The 23,326-nt window shown below is 36.2% G+C and overlaps 1 protein-coding gene across 3 annotated transcripts; it reads right to left on the reverse strand.

The window, feature by feature from the left end:
- Positions 1-1,342: 1,342 nt before the first annotated feature.
- EIF5A2 (eukaryotic translation initiation factor 5A2) lies at positions 1,343-22,070 on the reverse strand. 3 transcript variants are annotated; one of them, XR_012072530.1, is made up of 7 exons: positions 21,933-22,070; positions 21,056-21,255; positions 20,409-20,513; positions 11,358-11,489; positions 5,957-6,026; positions 2,504-2,597; positions 1,343-2,035 (listed from the first exon to the last, which is right to left on the reverse strand). XR_012072530.1 is itself a non-coding variant. In XM_072960899.1 (6 exons), the coding sequence occupies exons 2-5, from the start codon at positions 21,218-21,220 to the stop codon at positions 2,547-2,549; spliced, it is 453 nt and encodes a 150-aa protein (XP_072817000.1). In that variant the 5' UTR covers positions 21,221-21,255; positions 21,933-22,070; the 3' UTR covers positions 1,343-2,035; positions 2,504-2,546. The 3 variants fall into 3 exon arrangements, 2 of the variants coding, with proteins under 2 accessions (XP_072817000.1, XP_006200876.1); XM_072960899.1 differs by lacking the exon at positions 5,957-6,026; XM_006200814.4 differs by lacking the exons at positions 1,343-2,035; positions 2,504-2,597; positions 5,957-6,026 and adding an exon at positions 6,153-10,817.
- Positions 22,071-23,326: the final 1,256 nt, after the last annotated feature.

The raw sequence follows: 23,326 nt of genomic DNA on the forward strand, positions 1-23,326 counted from the left end.
CTTGTGGTGGCTCACAGTGAAAGAGAATGTGACAATGAATGTATGTATGTTCATATATAACTGAAAAATTGTGCTCTACACTGGAATTTGACACAACATTGTAAAATGACTATAACTCAATAAAAAAAAAGTTTAACGTTTAAAAACCCTATAAAGTCAGACCCAAACAAGAGACTGTATATATTGGAATGATAAGAAACAGAATATAAAATAAGTATCTGTAATGTATTTAAAAGCTAAAATGATTTAAAGTCCTATAAGGGAAACAGGGACAAGCAAAATTGGCCAGAAATTTTTTTTAAAAGAAAGAAAATATAACTTCTAGAAATTAAAAATAGAAAATCTTTAGTTAGAAACATTTGGTGAGTTAAAGAGTTGGTGAGTTAAACAGGGGAGTAGACAAAAGCTGCAGAGAAAACTGGTGAATGGGAAATTACTCAGAATGCAACAAAGAAAAGCAAAGAGATAGAAAATATAAAAGGTAGGTTAGGAGACAAGAATGTCAGAGTAAGAATGTTCCAGTTATGTCAAATGGAAGACTTAGAAGGATATAACAGGGAAAATGAGGGAAAGGCAAAACTGAGAGAAATAATGCTGAATTCTTAGATTCAGGAAGCCCAATAAACCTCAGACAGCATAACGGAAAATAAACGCACACTTAAACACATTATAGTGAAACTTGGAAACACAAACACAAAATTATTTCAAAAGCATCTAGAAAGAAAAGCCAAACTATTTGCTAACAGGAGTTATATTAACAGCTGACTTCACATCAGTAACAATGGAAGCCAGAGCAGAGGGTTATTATCTTTGAAGGGCTGAGAGAAAAGCATTGTCTACCTAGAACTATAAAATGTGAAACTAGCTGTTAAGAGTAAAGATGCATTTAAGACATTTTAGATAATGAAACTGAAAATTTGCTGTCAAAAGACCCTCCCATAAAGGAACTCTCTAAACTATACGTCAGGATAAAGGAAAATAACCCTAGAAAGAAATAGTGTGCAAAGAACATGGTTAAATTGTGGACAAATCTAAACAACACTAACTCTATAAAAAATAACGTTTATTTTGTAGGCTTAGGGTGGTAGTAATGTTCTGCTTCTTGATCATGGTGATGGATATATGACTGTGTGTTGTTTGTGAAAATTCATCAAGCTGCAAATTTATAATCTGTGTACTTTTCTATATACATATACATTACACTTTAATTAAAAATGAGGATAGTTTAAATTACTGTATGCCAAAATACTCCAAATTAGATGAAATGAATTGCTAGAAAAATACAACTTAGAAACACAACTTAGAAATACACAAGAAACAGAAAATCTGAATAGTCTTATATCTTTTAAATACATTGAATTTGTAATTAAAAGTTCCAAAAGGAAAAACACCCAGATAGTGTCACCAGCCACTACTGCCACACACCTGAGGGAAAAATAATGCAAATTGTGACAGATACCTTTTATGCCCCAAATCACATCCTGTCAACTTCCCTTTTAATCCAGAGGAGGGGAACACTTATCCACGGTTTCCTGTCCTGCCTTGGTCAGTGGTTGTCCTTGGAGTGTTAACTCCTTTGTGCTCCCAGGTTGTACATGTGTAAGGGAATGTTAGTAGGAAGGTTCCCACCAGCGTCCCATGCCTCAAGTCAGAGAAACCATAAAAGTAAAAGGTGAAAAATATGCAGGGAGATGCTGCCAAGCTTCCCCTGCCCCAGACTGGTTGCTGCTCCCTTCTTCTTTCTCTTGAATGGACAGAGGAAATTCTATAGCACTGCATGGACGATCCCAGCAGGATTAACCCTCATTTGTCCCCAGCACGTTTCTTTTTGCTTTCATTCCTTCCCAGTTTCACATTTCCTGGTTCCTTGTTTCTGTTCTCTGTCATGTTGCATTTATATTTCAAACCTCTGCTCTTCCTGCAGCTCTATATCTGTCCTGCGTCTGTACATCTCACAAGGTTTCTTACAGGATCAGATTGTGTGCATCCTTCCTTTTGCGAGACTTCAGCTCTATTAACATCACAAAGGATCACACTGTAACAGAAAGTAGACAGTGTCTGCATCTCTGAAATTTACTTATTAATTATTAAAACTCATCTTATTTGCCTGAAGCTAATTTATGTAACAGGAATCTGTACATTTCCCTTTACCCAAACTTTCCAATCGTCAATGTTATCAGCATTCAAGCATGGTTAAAAAAAAATTGTGTATGTACTAAAAATACCATTGTTTTCTATGGAATTTTTTCTTTCTATGCCACATGCTATGAAGTGTAGTATGTTGAGCATCACGAGGCATTGCACTATCCATCTCCAAAAAAATATACTCAAATGACACTGCAGACAAACAGTCCTACGGAAGCAAACTGCACAGCTTTGACAAAGGATGTGCTACCGCCCTTCTGTGCAAGCAGCAATGAGGCCCTGAGGAGCAACTTATTACTACTGAAGAATATTGTTTTTAACTCTGCCAACCTAGAAATGTTCTTTGTTAGATACTTACAAATGAAAGCTAATGGCACCAGGTGGGGAAGTAAGAACTGAAGTCACTGCTGCTTGCCTTTTTCTTTACTAATTTGATTGGAAAGCATTAAAACCTATGATTAAAACAAACAAATAAATATATATATATATTATTGCTTCCATTCATCTGTTCTCTGTGTGTATTTAGAAAGACTTGTTATTTTTAAAATTACTTTTAACAATTGCAGTATCAGAAGTAAGATTTTCTTGTTATATAGTGCCACAGGAATTCGGAACAATCGGTCAACTTATAAAATGAGAGCAAGTATCTTTTTTCATTGCTTAATTTTATTACTTGTCATTTTTAGCTTTGTCATTCACCTATTGGTGGCTGTTTAGAGTATTTCCATTTTTTCACTATTATAAATGCTTTGAGGAACTTTTTTAATGTAGAAGAAACTTTTTTTATTTTTAAAGCTTTTTTTTTTTAACTGTAGTTGATTTACAATGTTGTATTAATTTCTGGTGTACAGTATAGTGATTCAGTTATACATGTATATATACATATTCTTTTTCACTACAGGTCACTACAAGCCACTGAATATAGTTCCCTGTGCTATACAGTAGTACCTTGTTGTTTATTCTGTACATAGTAGTTTGTATATGTCAATCCCAAACTCCCAATTTACCCCTCCCTTCTTCCTCCCCCCACAACCCCTAATAACTATAAGTTTGTTTTTTTATGTCTGTATCTCTTCCTGTTTTGTAAAAAGTTCATTTGTGACTTTTTTTAGATTCTATATGTAAGTGATATCATATGTTATTTGTCTTTCTCTGAGTGACTTCCTTCACTTAGTATGATAATCTCTAGGTCCATCCATGTTGCTGCCAATGACATTATTTCATTCCTTTTTATGGCCAAGTAGTATTCTATTTGTGTGTGTGTGTGTGTGTGTGTGTGTGTGTGTGTGTGTGTGTGTGTATGTATACACACCACATTTTCTTTATCCATTCATCTGTCAATGGACACTTAGATTGCTTCCATGTGTTTTACTATTGTAAAAAGTGCTGCTGTGAATACTGGGGTGCATGTATCTTTTTGAATTAGAGTTTCTCCGAATATATGCCCAGGAGTGGGATTGCTGTAACTTTATTTTTAGTTTTTTAAGGAAACTCCATACCGTTCTCCATAGTGGCTGCACCAATTTGCATTCTTACCAACAGTGTAGGAGGAAGGAATTTCTTAAATAACAAAATTATTATCCTCTTATGCCAAAAGAAATGCTCATGAAAGGAAATATAGAGAAGAAAAATGTATAAAAATACCTAAAATCTACTTAAAAATAGATATTTAATGCTTTGAGCATTCATGTTTATCAGTGTGTACATGTTATCTATATCATTTAGATTACACAAGTCATTACATACATTTATAAAAAATGGATGGCTCTATACATACTTTTTTGAATTTTAAAAAACTTTTTACTTAGAAATTATTTCAAACCTACCAAAAATTGTAAAAATAGTTCAAAACACACACATATACATATAAATATAAATATCTAAAAGTCTGAATAAAGAATATGTAAATGTATATATATATATCCTTTATCCAGATTTTACCTGTTAACATTTTGCTCCACTTATTTATCATTAGTTCTTTCTTTGCATTATATCTGTGTATCTATAAATCTTTTTATTATATCTGGATTTGCAGTCATAGTTGAAAAGAAGCCAAGTTATAGAGAAATTCACTCATGTTTTCTTCTAAGGACTTGTACAGTTTGTGTTTCCATATAGACCACTGCTTCATTTGGAGTTTGTTCTTGTGTATGTTATATGGAATTCATTTTATTTTTTCCAAATTTATTTTTTCAAACTGTCACAGCAGAATTTAGCTAAATTATCTGCCCAGTGGTTTGCAACACCACCTTTACTGGATATTAAATTCTGTATGTATTTGAGTCTATTGCTAGATTTTATATTCCATTCCATTGGTCTCTGTTCATTTGCCTGTACCTCTCTTTTGATTATAGCGGCTCTGTAGTAAGTTTTCATTTCTGGTGGTTCTATCCCCACCTCATAGCTTTCTGTGCAGTATTTTCCTAGCTATTTCTTGCATGTTTATATTTCCATATGAACTTTTTAGCAACTTGCTTAGCTCCATAAAAAAGCTTGTACTGTATTATTGGGGCTGCGTTAGATTTATAAATCAAATTAGGTAGAATTAGCATCTCAATGTTGAGCTATCAGCCAAGAATGAGGCATGTTCTTTCCATTTGTTTAAGTCAACTTTGTGTCTTTTAGGAGTGTTTTATATTTTTTTTCTCCAAAAGATTTACCTCATTGGTTGTACAGCAATTATAATAAACTAGAGTGACAATAATTTAGTTGAAACTCACATACTTGTGAACAAAAAAAGGCAGATGCACTATCAGTGTTAGGTAGATAAACCTCCATTCTCCCAGTTAGAATCTTTGTTGGGGATCTGATGGCAACTGTGGTTGCCAAGCCTTTTTAGCCCTCCTAAATACTGGGACACAAGTCATTGTGATGCTGGGTAGTACCTATGGTTGGGGTCAAGGTATTATTTTGACTGGATTCAGAAATAACTCTCAATTGGACAATGGGTTGATAAAATCTTGTAGGTGGGTCATTTTGAGCCAATACACAGCCAGTGGTTGTAACTGATCCTGCTGAATGTATTTGTGGGAATAGATATTTTAACTTCCCAGTGGAACACACACTTTAGAGAGGCAGTATGGGTTTTGAAAGTGGCAATTCCATAGGGCACCTCTTATTTGGATAGAATGTTTAAGTATGAGGTTGGAGTCAGGGGAGGAAGAAAATCAGAAAGGCTGATACATAACACGATTAGTCCCTTTTCACTCTTCTTTTTTTTCTTTCATGCCTACCTCTTGAAAACCAGCTACTGGTATTTGCAAGTAGCAAGAAGAGTGGGACTGAGGGGTGGGAAACTTTAATCTGGTGTTTCTCTTACTGCCCAATTACGCTTGCTGGATCTAGAAGTTTACAGATATCAGTAATACTGAGCATGGATATGAGGTGACAGCTACACGGGTAGTCTTGGTATGGTCCACATGCCAGGGAGTGAGAGAGCTGTTCTAGAATGGTGCAGTGTATAAATGGAAGAAACTGCTTAGCCATCTAGGGATGGATCTGTCCAGATGGTGTTAATTAGACATGGTGAGGACTGGAAAAGGGTGAAGGGTTTGCTTCAGGGACTCATTACACCATTCACATGCTGTGGAAAGAGAACAGCAACTCTGGTAGAGAAGGAACATCTCAGACCCTGGGAGGTCAGCGGTTGGGGAGGCACCACTAAACTCTCCTGCATTAAATGTCTGTGGAAGAATGCACAGAAAGAGGATGCAGGCGGTAAGATGGATTTACTCTTATACCTGTGGAATTTTGAACCATGTATTTTACATATTCTAAAAACTATTAAAACTTTAAAGATAAAAAACTGTACCTAAATCTGGAACTAAAATTTAGAAATTAACCTTCCCAGGCTGTAAAGCAAGGGTGCTACATAGTAAGACCTAAAATATAAAAAACAGTAAGAACAAAAGTTAGATTTTCTTTTAACAGTGACATACACATTAATTCACGGAATATTCTAGCATGAAAATGTTTCTGGGAATGAATATATACAAGAATAGTGTATCCTGTTAAATCAACTTTATTTTTATTCAATATAACTGATGAAGTCAACAGATAACTATATTTTAATATAACAAAAAGTTATAATTGATAAATTTACCATCTACATTTTAAAATATTTCACAATTACTTTAATATAGCCAAAGACTTAATATTTCAATTCTACCCATTTTTGAATTGTAAAATGCACAATTATAATAATACCCATTCTACATATCTTATAATTTTAAAGTTTTAGCTAAAATGTATGAGTCTCTGCAGGTAAAAGCATGAGTTCTCTTATCCCTAAGACAAATAAAATGTATTACTGATAAAGTGCCACTGGACTAAACAATGCCATTTCAACTATTTCCTTTTTTGGAGAGGAGGATAAAAATATTAGAGAACTAGTAATTTGTATTATATTTTGTAACAAGCACAAGAGTGCTTATTTATAGTAGATATTAACCACAATAAAGAATTCCTCTCAAGAAAGATCACAACTGTGATTTATGATAAGCTGTACAGTCATCAATGAATGTAATTTATGTTCAGAGTTTGTAAGATAAACTTAAGTCTATCAATACCAAGACATAGTTTTAGGGACTTTATGTAAGTAAAGGAACCTCTCTTTCAATTGTAAAGTTGGTTTCAACCTGTCCTAAGGCGGGAGGAATAGTGGTGGACAGTAAAATTTGACAACAAGTATGTTTTTAGCAGGTGAAAGCCGCATATGCATTGCTATAAGATGCATCTTTCATGTGAGGAAAACGTGCTAATTAGATGGATACAGCACTTTTCAGGCACTTGACCTCACTTGGTAGTTAAGTTGGTGTTTAGATTTTTATTTAATGGAAAAACATTGAATTATATAGGACTTCAAGCTACAGAACATCTGTGTTCCGTAAGCTAAATCCAATGTTCCCTACTAAAATCAAATAATGCCATATATCCAATTCAGCAGAAAGAAATTTAAGGGATTGAAGTTAACAGATTGAATTTTCTCAATTTTAAGATTTTGCACAATAAAATTTGTTAAGCCTTTGTTGACTGTTACCTGTCTGAATGTTAGGAGAAAAAAAGGCTTAAAAACTATGAAATATTATGCCTAAATGATACCAGAAGATTTTGAACTATTGATCAGTTCAATATAATATACTGTTTATGGAAATATGCTTACAGATTGTGCATATACTGCTTAAGAGCCATATTTTCTCTAAGTTAATTTGTTCCTAGTTCATATTACAGAACTCAATATGTAAACATTTTAATGTACCAAAGAAAAGCACTATGAACTTTTGTTCTGTTGTGCCTAAATATGTTTGAGAATCACTGTATCATTGTCTGGCTCTAAAGTTACTTTTGGGGTCCATGCCAAAGGAATGCTTTCAGATATATCATTAAGGATAAGGTTCTAAGATAAGACTACCAAATTCTATTACAAAATGAAAAAAATATGTTAAGAGTATAGATGTTACCAATGTTCCCATTTTTTTCTTGAATATTTAGCATATAGTTTATATATGTTGATATTAAGGATTTTTTATTTGTATATATCACTGTATTACAACCTGGGAAAATTTTGCAACATACTTTTAGGCAGTTAGCTTTAAAATAATGAAACTTCAGCTCTTAGCACAAACAGCCCTGAGAACAATGCATTCAAATTACAGCTCAACTAGAAATAATCTAATTGAGAAACTTTAAAATACAAAAACAAATTCTGGAAAAGTTGTAAAATAAAAAAAATTACCAACATTTGAGGCACTACCAGACTACAGTACTTTTAAGAGTTGGAAGGACTTTGTAAAAAGAACAAACATACAAAGCTATGTGTGCACATGCACACATTCACATTGTGCTATAATGAAAAATTGTATCCCCAAACTTTATAGTCTAAACATTTTTTTGCAGCATCTCCTATTAAAGATATCATGCTCTGGCTGCAGGAGACTTTTGGTAATTGTTATAAAGCATTGGTACTGAATTTTGTACCATAAATGGAAATGGATTCAAGAGCTTGGTTAGCAATAATTTTAAGTGACTGACAGCCCTTGTAGGGGAGCATGAAAGAAATATCATAATTATGTTTATGATGCAAATGCTAAGTCAAAGTAGCAATAATTTGATCTATTTCAGAGGGTATACAACTTCATAGCAAGTAAGGTATGACAAAATCTCCACAGTAGAAATAAAATACATTGTTCTAGAAAGAAACAAATATTCCACTTATTATTGTAATATTGTATATAAATTTGTGAAATGCCTGCAGACAAAGAGGTGTTTTCACTGTATAATCTATCAACGTGAAAGTCTACCTTCTATACATGGTAACTTTGATATTTAACATTTGCTACAAAAGGGTACAACAAATACTAGGAATCAACTTTTAACATTTCTGATGTCAAAAAAGAATGAAGTTACTTCTATTCTGTTAAAAAATATGTTTCCCTGCTTCCTTTTAATACAGTTTATAAAGCTTTACTAAATGAAATATTTTTTGAGAGAAATATGTATTGACTTATGTGAAAATAAACAGTCCCATGTCTTTAAAATCTATTCTTATAATTATATGTCAGAGGAGTATTTATACTTCATTATAGTACTTAAAATGAAATATTTATGCATAAGTAGCTTTTGCCATTCAAGGTATGATGACAGAGATGCGTTGTTACAATTTAATATAGGCTTATCTCACAATTGAAAATATATTTATGTGAAGTTTGACAAGTTAAGAACAAGGGCATGCTAATCTAGAATTAATACTAAACCAGAACACTAGTATGGTTAACTGGGGTCATCTGAGTGACCAGCAAGCAGCACAGACTGATAACTTTCTAGAGTTCTTGTGGGTAACAGTGCCAATCAGTTGCAAGTAAGATACACATTACAGAGTGCTAAAACCTAAAGCAATATGTAGCAGATACTGAAATGGAATACTGGAAAGAATTTAGCCTAATTACTAATTGTGCTTCAGATGGGCAAAAGCTAAAATGTTATACTAAAAATGACTGGCTACAACCTCAATATTTTTTGTGCTTTAGAATTCCTCCTGCATTTCCTTAAAGTACTGCTTCTTCTCCAAATGGGTTTGCTGAGGCCAATACAAGATTTAAAAGTATGTGAAAATTAAGTAACTAATACTTTGGGATCTTCTGTTCTTAATGGTATTTTGAGTCGCTGATGAGACCAGTTACAGCATGACACATATTTTCCTCTAGACACTAGGTACAAAGGCCTTTTAGAGGTCAGAGCATGATGGAAGAAGTCTTAAAACCAGTCTTAGAGAATGAAGGTATTACTGAAATATGATTTTGTTCTAAGTTTCACTGCAACATGATGATTGTTATTGAGTCAAAGGTCCTCACAAACCCTGTGACAATGTCTAGAATTCTGGAAATAAGAGATACATGATCCAAAAGACTAAACAGAAATGTAGCAGAATCACCTAAAATTCTTTCTTAAATAATTCAGTTTATAGAATTTTTCTCTAGTTATATTTCACATATGGAACAGAATTAAGTCACATGATAACCAGATAAAATACATATACTTCTTAAGTTAAACAATAATTATCACATAAAGTAACTTTTCTTCCATGATACACTTTCACTTTGGAAAAAAATAAATTGAACAAATGATCCAAGTCAATTTCAAGTAAGAATTTCCAGTTTTTGTCTGATAAATAAATATTTTGATGTTAAGGAAGTCTACTTAAAAATGGTTGGAAAGGAGTGACTCCTGCAAACACTAACATTTATTCAACATAATTGGTAAAAAGCACTGCATAGTATCCTGTAAACCAGGTCACTCCTTTACATACAGAGAGAGAGAACACAAGTTAAAAGCAGAAACACAAACAGAAAGAAACTTTCTATTTTTATGCTGATTACAAAATCCTCAAATAAAACCCTATAGCTTTAAGCAACTCCCTTTGCCACTGTCCTGTGTCTTCTTTACCGTAAGACTTGCTAACAGTCATGCAGCAGTTTAATGCCTCTGTCAAGCACAAGCAAGAACTGAAATCACCATAATACAAGTTAAGTCTGCCAGCAATTTGGCAAAGAACAGAAAGACCAAGGTAATACAGGTGGCTGCACATGGCTACTAAGATTTGACACTTTTTGATAATATGATTTTGGTTGAAGGACCTATACTTGCCACACTCAGGCTGAAGCTGTGACAATTCCAATCCATGATATTCTGATACTAAGTTTGAAATTACTGCAGAGCAATTCAACTTAAATGTGGTACGTCAATACCACTAGATGCTACATTGTTTGATCTAAAACCCTGGTTTACTTATCATTTAACTAAAATTCAGGAATGATCTGCTCAGACGAATCACATTTGCCCAAACTATCCTGTCTGTTTCTTGGGCTTACGTACTGAAACCGCAGGAATGTTATAGGAAAGACACCTACAAAATTAAAAAACAAAAGAATTATACACCTTGATTATTGTTTGAAATTACTAGTTGCCTGCAAAACTAACTCAGCACAATTTCAAAACAATTAAAAAAGAAATGAGGTTGCTTATGAAGGCCATAGCTTTGGTGACAACTTAGAACCAGACTTTAGATCTGCAGTTGATCCAGACCTAAACAGTTTGCTGATGCCTGATGTTCCCATTTATTTGCAGGGCTTTATGGCTACAGCATATTCTTCACTCATTGCACACATGACAGATACCTAGAAGGGGAAAATGCAGGCAAAAAGTTATTCAGAAGGCATTACATACATAAGAATATACATAAATATACATAAGATATATTTAATTCATTGTACACTGGATATATTTGTAGATACTTTATACATATTGACTTTGGAAAGAGGTATTCTAAGACCAAATAAATTACTTTCTTTATAGTTTTCTAAAGCAGAATTTCTCAAATTGTGGTTTTTAAGACTTCCAGGGAACAGGGAACATAAGAGCTATAAATGTTTTAATACTAGAGTAATCACCTTCACTCTTCAGTATTCTCATAGCATCCTTTCTTATCCTTAAGAACAGTTCAGGATGATCTTCAAAACAAGTTTGGGGCTGACACTGTCTATGTAGCAAAAAATGAACTTTGACTCTTTGGTAATGGGTCTCTAAGGGGATCCTGGGAAGACTGCCTTCTAGAGATCATTTTCAACATTTCAGCAGTATTTAAAAGCTATATTTCACATAGCTTTTAAAGTTTTTATAGAATGGTTTAAAAAAGCAATCTTCCCATAGGTCTTTACCTGTACATCTTCACCTGCATTATATTTTCCTTCTATTTCTTTGCCTAGTTCACCTTCTGGCAGCTTAAGATCCTCACGAACTTCACCAGTTTCTGTCAGCAGGGAAAGGTAACCATCCTGAATGCATATCAGCTATTGAAAGAAATTATAGCATTTGAATCAATTAGGTTATATCTACTCCTTTGTAATATTTACATAGTTATGTGGCAATCCACATTAATTTGTACAAGAACATAGTAATACATTAAGAAATTTTTGGTGCTTGAGAATGGTAAACATACAAAAGCATGAAATAGGTACAGACAAAAAGTGTAAGTTCATTCCTCCCTGTACTCTCCCTTCCCCCAAATCTCTGCATTATTAAACTGTTTAGGCTTTAAAAAATTAATTAATTTATTAAAATTTTTTAATCAGTCTTTTTGGCTGTTGTTGTTGTTGTGGGGAGATAACTAGGTTTTTATTTAATTTATTTATTTTTAATGGAGATACTGGGGATTGAACCCAGGACCTCGTGCATGCTAAGCAGGCATTCTACCACTGAGCTGTACCCTCCCCCCTAGTTTAGGCTTTTTTATTGTGTATCCTGAAGCATTTACATTTATGGACACAATATAAATACGGTAGCTTAAAAAAATGAGATATTGTATTTTTCAGCAAGCTGTTTTCACTTAGTGTGTTTTAGAAATCTTTCCATATTGGAAAATGTGGCCCAACCTTAGTCTCTTTAATCTCTTCACAACTGCATAGATATACTGCAACTGAGTTAACCATTTTCACACTAATGGGCATAAAAGTTATTTTCAGTTTTTCACAATTACAAAAACCTGTGTTTTATAATTTGATTATGAAACAAGCTGAAGTGGAAAATTTTAGGTCTCCAGCTCACTGCTAACAACATTAGATTTTTTTAAAAAGACAAACACTAGCTTACTGATGTCATTAATGAAACAAAGTCATCACCTAACCTGCGAAAAGGCATAGTTTTGATATCATTAAATTTTTTTCATTACAGGTATAAGCAAATAGGCAGGCCAAATCCATTTATTCTAAAAGCATGTATGCCACCAGCGTGCCTAGAATTCTAATGGGTTTTATAAAAAGCAATCACCCAGAATACCAAATGCTAACACTGACATACACAACAGAAGTCCAAGACATGGTCCTTGATCCCCTCTAACCACGATGACATAACACATGCACAAAACAGAGGTAGAGTTTCAAAGCTCTCCTCCATGGCAGGACGAAACCTGGCAGTTGCTTTCCACAGGAACCCTACCTAGCACAGGAGATTTCAGTTTTTGTATGAGTCTACAGTCTCAAAAACAAAAAACCACCCTACAAACACTTTTAGTTAATCTACAAACTACAAACACTTTTAGTTAATCTTTTGGTCATCCAAACATTTGTGAGGTAGTTGGTAGAAAAGTGGGGAGCAAGATGGTTACAATAGAAGTGTAATTTTTAAACAATTAACCACAGGCTTTCAAAGCAGACCTTTTTTATTTTGGCTCTTTTAGCAAGTCCCTGAAATAAAATTTATCTATTTCAAGAGTTAAAGGTTCCCACTCCTTAGTGACTGACCTTTAAGACAAATAATAATACTAGTATTTTGATATTTATATGATATTTTATTTTTCAAGAGTTAAGAATTCATAAAATAAATATAAAGTATTTCAAATACAAACATGTAGACATAAAACATCTAGTAAAAAATGTATAAATATTATACATCTTATGAAAATAAATTGCAATAAGATAAAATTTAAAATTTCAGAAATAAAACTAAGCTATAGAAAAATAAAATTAAATAATAAAAATTAAGTATTTCATCTTACCTAAATTATTAAAAAAAGTTCAGATATAGAGAAAAGTTGCACAAATAACGCAATGAAATCCCTTATCTTTTACCTAGATTTACACTTTGTTAACATTTAACCACATGTGCACTTTTTCTCTCTCTGTATATATGGAATATATAAATTGTATACCATAAATATTCTTATTCTTTTCTTATTTTTACTGAATCATTTGAGAGTAAGTTTCAACCATTATGACTCTTTAGCAATAATACCTCAGTGTGTTTTTCCACGAACAAGGACAGACTCTTAAATAACCACAGTTTATTTTTCAAAATCAGGAAATTCAATATTGTGAGCATATTATTCAACATATAGTCCATACTCAAATTTTCCAATTGTCCCAATATTGTATTTAATAACAACTTTTCCCTCTCAACTCCAGGATCATGACTTGTATTTATTTGGCTGTCATGTCAGTTTAGTCTCTTTTAATTTGAAACAGTTCCTGACCCTTTGTCTTTCATGACATTGACATTTTTTGACGAGCACAGGCTCACTCTATTATAGAAAGTTCCTCAGTTTGAGTTTATCTGTTTCTTAATGATTCAGGTAATGCATTTTTGGAAGGATTACTACATAAATGATGTGTCCTCAGAGTATCACACCAAGAGGCCAAATGATGTCAGTTTGTCCCATTACTGGTGATATTAGCTGTGCTCACTTGGATAAGATAGTTATCTGCCAGCTTTTTCTACTCTCATGGTACCATTTTCCCTTTTATAATTTTCAATCTTGAAAAAAAAAAAGCTAATGGTTGCTGAGTTTCAAGCATATTTCTGGGCAACTTTTTTGATTTCCCCTCAAAGCCCTCTCTGATTCTATAGAGTTAGAAGGAGAGGACGGCAAGGAGACAATTATATGTCAATTCTAAATATTCTTTCTGATCCTTCACCTTTAAACAAATCTACTCAATTGATAACTTTGAGGTGTTTATGACTTTTTTTTTTTTGGTAGTGAGAAAAATCATTTTGTTAATAGCAAGCAAGGAAACAGGAGAGGGCAGGGTGAGAAAACTTGTAATATAGGAGTCTGGCAAGCAGTGGTGTACCAACCTGCTGAAAGACATATGAAGTTATACCATACCCCCAAATACCAGTATCAGAATGTGGTATCTATTATTTCCTACTAAAAGAATCCAGTGTACGGTGCTATTTCTCTCCATAGGGCTCCTTGGAAAAACACATACTTCCAGGTCCAGAATAAGTATACAAGATAAGAATGCATGGTGCTATCAAAGACCACTAGGTCTGTATCAAAGGAACTCAAAGAGCTAACCAGAAAAAGGTCCCTCTTGCCAAAGATGGAACAATTTGGGAATCGATAAGGATAATAACTACAATGGATTGAAACACAAATGTGTTTAAATGCTTCTATTCAAAGTGGAAAAAAAATTTCATTGGTCATGTTCAGTAGGTGCAAGAGAACCAACTAATTTTGAATACTAATTAAAGGGGAAAATCATGCATTTATATTGGCTTTCCTGTTATATACTGTACCACAAAGTAAACAAAAAAATTGATGAACTAAAGTTTATAGAAGTGTTCTGGCTTTTTTTTTTTGAAGAATAAAATTACTATTTTGTCTCTCCTAATAAATTAATGGATTGAGGCAATGATTACCTATCTGATAACATCACACACAAAAAAATCAGACTTAACTACCTTGATGGTTGCACAGAACATCACCTATGGAATTGTTCTTTGAAGAAAAAGGAGGAAGAAAATAGAAATCTAAAATGGATCTGATCAAGACTCTACATCTAATTTTCAATTTTCAGGAAATATATGGGACAAAGGAACATGTTAAACAAGGAAATGCAATTAGCAGAATACAGACTGTGGGGAAGTCTACAGATCAAACGATCTAGTTTCTTCATCAAAAAATGAGAGAGAGAAGGGAGGAAGGAAAGAGAGAAGAGAGGGACCTCAGGGCATGTAGGAGAGAGGGAAACCTATAAAACAGATTTAAGAGATACCTCAACCAATTTCAACATGTGGACCTTATTTAGGACCTGATTTAGACATACTATAAGACAAAAAAGTAACCATCACATCCAAAAAAGTAAAAAAACAAAGAAACAAAGACAATTAGGAAAATGCAGATACTGACTGGATATTTGACAATATTAAGGAATTTTTAATTGTAAGGGTGCCACAGTGTGCCTTGATTTTGTTTTTTACAGTCCTTATCTTTAAAAAATGCATAATAGAATATTTACAGATGAAATGATAAATGATATAGTATGTGGGATTAGCTTCAAAATAATCAGGTAGAGTGTACAGGAAATAAAGTAGGTGGTGGGATACAGATGAAACAAGATTGACTATGTAATGATAATTGTTGAAGCTGGCTGATGGGTACATGAAGTTCATCATATTTTGAAAATGTCCACAATAAAAAGTAAAAAAGAAAAATGTATATCAGAATACTAGAAAGAGCAGTGTAGCCACTAAATTGCTGGAGATACAGGGAACTGAGGAAGAAAAGCATGAACTGAAAGGAAAGATGGAGAAGAGCTACTGACTGCAGATTCTGTCCATGATGTGGTCAGAATAAGCACGAACACTGAAAAAGGAGAATTATGGAGAATATTTTTGCCTGTATTTGTATTATTGATATACAACAGCAGGAGGCTGGAGACAGCATGGCATCACTGCAGGTGCCTTCTTAGCCCTAATTTCTGAATTTAATTTTATTTTATTTCTCAATCTATTCCAAAACAGACAGACTTTTCCTTCTCCTTTTCCTCTCCCCCTAGCACTCTCAAGCTACTTCCTTAGAGCTGCTGGTCCCTGGGAGAGACTGAATGCTTGATCATTGTTACCATACAGCTCAAGCAAATAACACTATCATCAGCTGGAGTGTTATCTGACCCACCAAGCCATGAAGGTGAGTATGCACGGCAGCACTCCATCATCAAGTGGAAATAGCATATAGGAGGTCAGCCTAAGCAGATCCGAAAGGCATAAACAAGTTGTATGAGAAGTAGCTCAGACTCATAAAGGACCTTCTTCTGCAATATTAACAGCTTCTCCCTCAGCTCATACCAATGGCTTTCTGGGGAGTTGCCTATGACCAGCTGACTGAAAAAGAAAAAAACTAGGATTGGTCTCTAGGTGGTTAAGAATGGTCTGATGAAACTATTCAGAGGTGACCCTGAAAGATAGTGGGGGTGAGAAGAACTTCATGTACTGGATTTGAAAGAAGAGAGAACCAGAGGTTTGGATTTACACTGATTGTGGGCAATGGCTATGAGTCTGGATGGAAGGTCAACAACACTGAAAGAACAAGATAGGAAAATTGCTGACAGTAAGGTCTGGGGAAGTGGTATGTGGAGAGATCTCTCCAGAAAGTTAGAGAATGTGTTCATATGAATGCTTACCAAAGGGACACAGTACAAAGGAGGTGGACAATTAGGTGGACAAGATGATTCTATCTGTGAATGTCATTTAACTTCTTTTTGTAGTCTTCCCAGTCCTTGCTCAACTGGCTCATGGAACTACTGGCCATGGTGGCAGGGCTCAATGACACAGGTTTTCTCTCACCAAGGCTGATCTGACTACAGCCATTACTGAGTACCTCACAGTACAGAGTCCTTGATATGGCACCATTCCCCAGAGGGAACAGCCAGCTGCCTGGTAATACTGTACTCCTTCCATGATGGAAGAGGTGGCAGTTTGTGCTCATTGCAATAGATCTTTACTCTGCATGTAAATTTGCCTTCGATGCCTGCAGTGCTTCTGCTAAAATCTCATCTGCAGATTTATAGAATGTCGCATTCCCGTCAGTACCTCACATAGTATCATCTCTAGCTAAAAATTCATTTGACAGGCAAAATAAAAAGATAACAGGACAACACTCAGAGAATTCATTGGTCTATTGTACTCCATCATTCTAAAACAGCTTGCCTGTGTGGACTGGCCTAAAGAAGACTCATCTTTGCCACCTGCTGGATGATATTATATGGACCTGGGTGCTGTTTCACAGGTTACAATACATTCCAAAAATGGTACTATTTCTCCCATAGGTAGAATACACGGGTCTAGGAACCAAAAGTAGGAGGCTCTTCTCCCTATTACTTTTAATGATACTGTAGCAAGTATTTGTTTCTTGTCCCTGCTATGCTGGGATCTGCTGGTTTAGAGGTTTTCTATTCCTAAAGAAAGACTGCTTCTATCAGTAGAGAACACAAAGATTCCACAGAACAGGTAAAAATTATAAAAAGACTTTAGGCACAAATAATTCATAGCATCATTAATTTCTTTGTTGTTCTATTTTAAGTTGCAACAACAAAATTCAACTCCATATCCGAAAGGCATATCACTTATTTGAAGAATATACTAGGATTTAATACTCATAGTTCTGGCAATTCACCAAAGATCCACAATATATACTTTAACATGTCTTGTACTGGTAGGATTTCCTTCTGAAAAAATGGTCTTTAAATGACAGATAGAACTTTGTAAATACAGAAAAGGCATTTAACTTGGGTTGTGGTGCACATGAACACAGAACTTTCTAAGGAAATATGATTCAAGTGAGTACCAGAGTTTGAACAAGCATGTCTATATTTAAGAGTCTGGGGATTCCCAAAGGTGTTTGGGTGCATTTGTATTTTACATGATCACTGAGCCTCAGACAACAATCACTACTTTTGGGAGAAGCGATGGAAATGAGCAATTCTAATCCAGTATCATTTTAAAACACATAAAGTTAAAACTGTAAATATTAATATGTTTCTTCCCCTAAACAAAGACTTACTTTTTAATTATTATAATGAACATATATATATGTGTGTACAAATACAAAGGACTACATGTAGCCCAATAATAAGTAGGAATTTAATCAAGGCACTTGGATAGGTGAGTCATGAAGACCACCATAGCACAATAAATATAACCAGAAAGGTTCATAAAACTAATTTTTTAAATGAACAGAAATAAGTATTCTATGGTGACTTGATAGTAAAGGGATGTGATCACTGAGTACTTACTATGCAAATCCTGTTCTAAGAATTGACTAATTAAACCTCACAATGATTCCATGATAAGTTTATCATTCTTATCCCTATTTTATAAATAAAGGCAGGTGAGAGATTAACTGACTTGCCAGCAGAAGTCACGCAATTAGTAAGTGCCAAAGCAAGTATGTGGGCCCAGGCTGTCCTGCTTGAGTCACTGTCTTATCCACTCTGCAACAGACTACACACCAAGGCTGGGACTAGGGTAAGGCAAATGAGGACTCACTTTGGGTGCAAAACTTAAGGTGGCACGTGCACGTGCGCACCCCCCTCACAGTGATCAAGTTTTAAAATTAGAATTAATGCAAAAATTCTATGGTGAACAAAGTATCAACATTTTAAATAAAGACAGGATCAGAATTGCTGATTTTTCCCTTTGACTTAGGCCTCCGTGTGGCTTGCCATTGTTACTGGTCCTGTCTTTATTTAAAATTTTGTGCTTGAGGCAAGGGCTTCACTCATGTCATCCCCCTCACCCTAGTCTAGGCTCTGCTATATCCCAAAACAAAACCAAAACCAAATTTATTTTTTATGTTAAATCTTGAGCTCCAATCAATGATAGGCTAATTTGATCATAGTAGTTATCTGAACTACTGATACCATCTTTCTGAAATAGTCAAAGGCAAAAGCATTGTATATTGAATGAATATTAATGAACAGTGAATATTCAAAGTATTCACATGTTAGTATGAAAACAGAAATCCACTTTTGGCAAGGAGAAATTCTATACTTAGCCTTAGTTGACTGCACTATCTTTATCTCATTGAATAATCACGTATGCCTTTAACAAATGTTTATTGAGCACCCACTGTATGCCATGTCTACATTGGGTGCTCTAAGAATAATGGAATGATTAAGTGGAATTTTCATACTGGAAATGGGGAAGCAGGAAAGAACTACTTTGTGGTACGTATCTGCTTATGAGGTAATTATAGGGTAGATTTTTTTCACTTAATCCTCATATTATCCATACTTTGTAGATGAGAAGACTGAGGCTCAGAGAGGTTGAATAATTTGCCCAAGGTCACCCAGCTAGAAAGTTGCAGAACTAGATCCAAACCCAGATCTGCCTTACTTAAAAAAAAAGCAAGCAAGCCTTACTTCAAAACCTTGCTATTATTATGCTAAGACAATTCACATTTCTACAAAGACTCCAAAGCAACCTAAAAATGTTTATGATAAGTAGGAAAATGAAAATATAAAACTGCTTACTAGATTAAAACTGTGTAAAATATGTTTACATGTGAACAAAAAGTAAAAGGAAATCATTGGATAATTGCAGTTAATGGTAACATTTTTAAAGAATTATACAACACAATATAAAGTATAGAAAGTAATCAATTTAAATTGGGTAAAACAAATCCAGGAATCACATTTGCATTTTTCACTATGCAAAATGAATAGAAAAGAGTTCTATAGATAGTATGCTTGATAAAGAAAGTGAAGACTTTCAAGAAGACTTTAGTTAGGATTAATCTGAGCTCCCACATCCTATGAGGTCAATGGTTTGGTTGCCATCAGCACTCCAAACAACAAAATGCTATCATTAAACATGACTTATCCAACTGTATAACTGGAACTAAAACTTGCAGTTTATACCTATAATTTAACTAAAGGTCACAGCATGGTCACTGAATATAAATAAAACAATTACAAAGTTTTTTATTTTCTTTACCATACTCAGTGACCATATACTTTATCCTTTGTATTTATGGCTTTCAACTTATTCTATTTAAGAATACCAAATTCTGACACACATTAATATACAAAAACTTGCTGGTGGAACATAAAGTCCAATAAGTTCTTAAAAGTCTTAAGTCTGGTAAGGGAAAAGAAATACCTGGGAAGGAGTTATCTAAACTTGAAATAATCTACAACAAAGGGAATAATAATTTAACTAAACATTAAACTCACAATATGGAGTCACTTGTTCTGAGAAATAATAAGTGTTCAAATTTTTATAAATGCAAGAATGTTAAAAGTGGCAAACTAGCAATCATCCTAGATAAGGCACAAGTGTTAAATATCAATATCACTATTTCTCCAATTTCTAAGCTAAGTGGTAGCTAACAGTTAGAAAAACCTAGAAAACTACTTGTGGGTGTTATTAAATTACAATAGAGAGTAGAGGGTATTTGCACCTTTAAGAAACAAGGAGAAATTAGTACTTACTTGATAATCATTTCTCTTAATATTTGGAACATCCATGTTGTGAGTAGAAGGGCAAATATCTTCATACTTTTTGCCCGTGAAAATATCAATGCCAACAAGGTGAACCTAACAGAGAGGAGGGAACAGGAAACCTGTTTAATCTTTGCCAAGGTATCACTCATTACATACACAAGAGCACAATACCAACGCTGATTATGACAGATTCTTTCTGTTTCCAAGGTCATCTAATTTTACTTTCTTAAAAAAAAATGTACTGGTCATACAATTGAGAAGCAGTGAACAACTAAACAGTATCATGACATATCAAGACCCAATAGCAATATACAGTTCAATTCAATTGTAAAGTGCTTAAGAAAAATGAAATTAGGTTTCTTAGAATGATGTTAGAATAGGTTTTCTCATTTGTAAAATGAATAGATTGTCTAAATCACTAGGATTCAGGAAAGTTTCAGTTCCTAGTAAATGAAACATAAGGGCCCAGGAGGGAAATGCTACCTTTCAGTATTCAAATAGCTGATCACCCAGTAATTATGGGATGAAAAAATTGTGTTATTATATACAGTTGTCAGTACAGAAACCTCATGTTCTGTAACGGAATGCAAAGGATCAAAATCCCAATGCCAAGACAGTCCTGGAAGGGCATTTACCTTGGCATGACCGTGCTTTCCAGTTTTCGAAGTTGACATATCCACTATTTTGCATGGTCGTCCTTTGAGCACCACGAAGCCGTTTTTGCGCAGGGCCGAACACTGCATAGGGTAAGTGCTGGAAGCCCCAGCATCTCCAGTAGTAAAATCAATTTCATCCGCCATGGTAGGCTGGGGAGATGGTTGCTCTTCTGAGGGAACTATGCAAAAAGTTTGCTTGCTTTTTAACAACTGGCATGCAGGCAGGCAGACGCCTCATTTCGGATAGGTTACGAGCCAAGCATCATGGATCTATTATTTTTGCATTTATAGAACACCCACCTATAATAATGGGGACTTTCTAACTCTGGCCTCTACAAACTTTTCCATCCACTAGTGGGGAGGTGGGAGGGAAGTCGCAGAAGAGCTCGCTGGGGGTGGGGGATACCCGCCCAAAGCGTTCACCTGCGCTGAGGGATGGAAATCCCGGCCCCCAGCGTCCCATCGCAGGAGAAGCCAAAGATCTTTCCGCACCGCACCGCCCGCCCTCCGCGCCGCCCGGATCCCCACGGCGGGGGGCCCAGCCCAGCCCAGGCCGCACGTCCCCGCGAAGGATGAGAATAACAGGACCTGGCTAGCAGCACCCGGCCCTTTGGCAGCCGGCGCGCACTCCTTCCCCCAGCCGGCCGCGCCGTCACCCCCACCTCTCAGACGCCCCCTGTCCTGCCCGCATCCCCGGCCCGGCGCCGCACGGGCCTGAGCCCTGGCGGGTCCAGCGCTCGCCTCGGTCCCTCATCCATCCTTCCTTCCATTCTCTGTCAGAGCTCGGCTCCGGCTGCCTTCCCCGGCCCTGCCTTGCTCCGGTCCCAACCCCACCAGCTTTTCTCTATGCCTTCACCTTTCAGCAGGGGAAGAGTGCCTTTCGCTTGCGCACCCGCGCCGGTCCCCTACAGCTGCGGCGGCGGCAGCGGTGGCGGCCGCGGCAGTTCCAAGAGACGGGGCGGGGCCGCCACACTTTCCACACCCCGGCCTCCCCGCCCTTTCCCACCCCCACCTCAGCCCCACTTCCGGGATAGGTCCCGGCGCGTCATAGGAACCGCCCTCCTGTGCTACCATTGGCTATAAGGTTCTCGAGGCCCCGCCCAGTCACGTGAAGAGTGCCCTGGCAACCCCACGTGCTGCGGATTAGTGCACTTCCGGCATGAAGAGCACTTTCTGGAGTCCGGTTGCTGAGGGCAAACTCACTGGCGAGGAAACTTACTGCCTCAAACTTTTAGGTTCGTTCGTTGCGTTCGGGTCCCAGTCGAAGGTAACGGGAAGCAAGCCGCTCACTGGTTGGCCCTTGCCCTCAGGTGCGTGGTGGTTGTCACGTGACAGCTGTCAGAACTCGCGAGGCGCTCGAATTCAACGGATGTCCCTCGTGGCTGTGGAGGGAACTTTGGGTTCCAACTTCTGTCCCAACTTGCAGCCCTACTTGGCGTTCAACACCACGCCTGTTCCTCGAGGAAAAGCCTGAGTGAAGTATTTTATAACCTGGCTCCCGCTGCTGGCTCCGCAGGGGACCCTAGCTACTCATGAGATTCTGGCAGCGACTGCCACTGGTGGCCCGGCAGGATCAGCAGCGCACTTTGGGGTGGGAACTCCGGAGACATCCACGAACTAAAAAGCAACTGTGAAATTACCTCATTCACTCCTCACACCAGAAGCTGTTATGGCGTGGTGGAGGCGAGTGGTGCCTAACTCCTACTGCATCGTCCAGCAAAAAGATGTTCTGCCAAACTCAGCTCTTCCTTCCTTCTGGCTTTGGCATTCCTTGCAGTTTGAGGTATGTCCGTACCTCATAAGAGCAGTTGGGTTGTCTTGGAATCAACCTCGCGCCAATAGTGACTTGAATAGGATTAGGACCAAGGTTCTTAAAAAGAGATGCTTTCCCCTTTTCTCACTGGCTTCACAGCCCACCACATTCTCCTACTTAGAGGAGTGACGTTTACACCCCAGTTTATGTGGCCCTGAGATTTTGTATCACTATTTCATGAAAAACCCCATTTCTCACATTCCTATGTGGCACTGTGGTTTATTTTTTTACACAGACATTTCACACATGTTGTCCAGTCTAACCTTTACAATAAACAAGTGAACTCCCATAACCTGAGCTCAGCTGCTAATATGTGAAAGAGCCAGATTAGAGCTCTGGTTCATGAGTCCACTCTGCATTTTCCTTACGCCACCTAACCTTTACCTGTCGTTTATTGTTAGAATAAGCACCAATATTTAAAAAGTATGTAAGCAGTT

Source organism: Vicugna pacos, chromosome 1 (genome assembly GCF_048564905.1).
Source record: "Vicugna pacos chromosome 1, VicPac4, whole genome shotgun sequence".
Taxonomy (NCBI): domain Eukaryota; kingdom Metazoa; phylum Chordata; class Mammalia; order Artiodactyla; family Camelidae; genus Vicugna; species Vicugna pacos.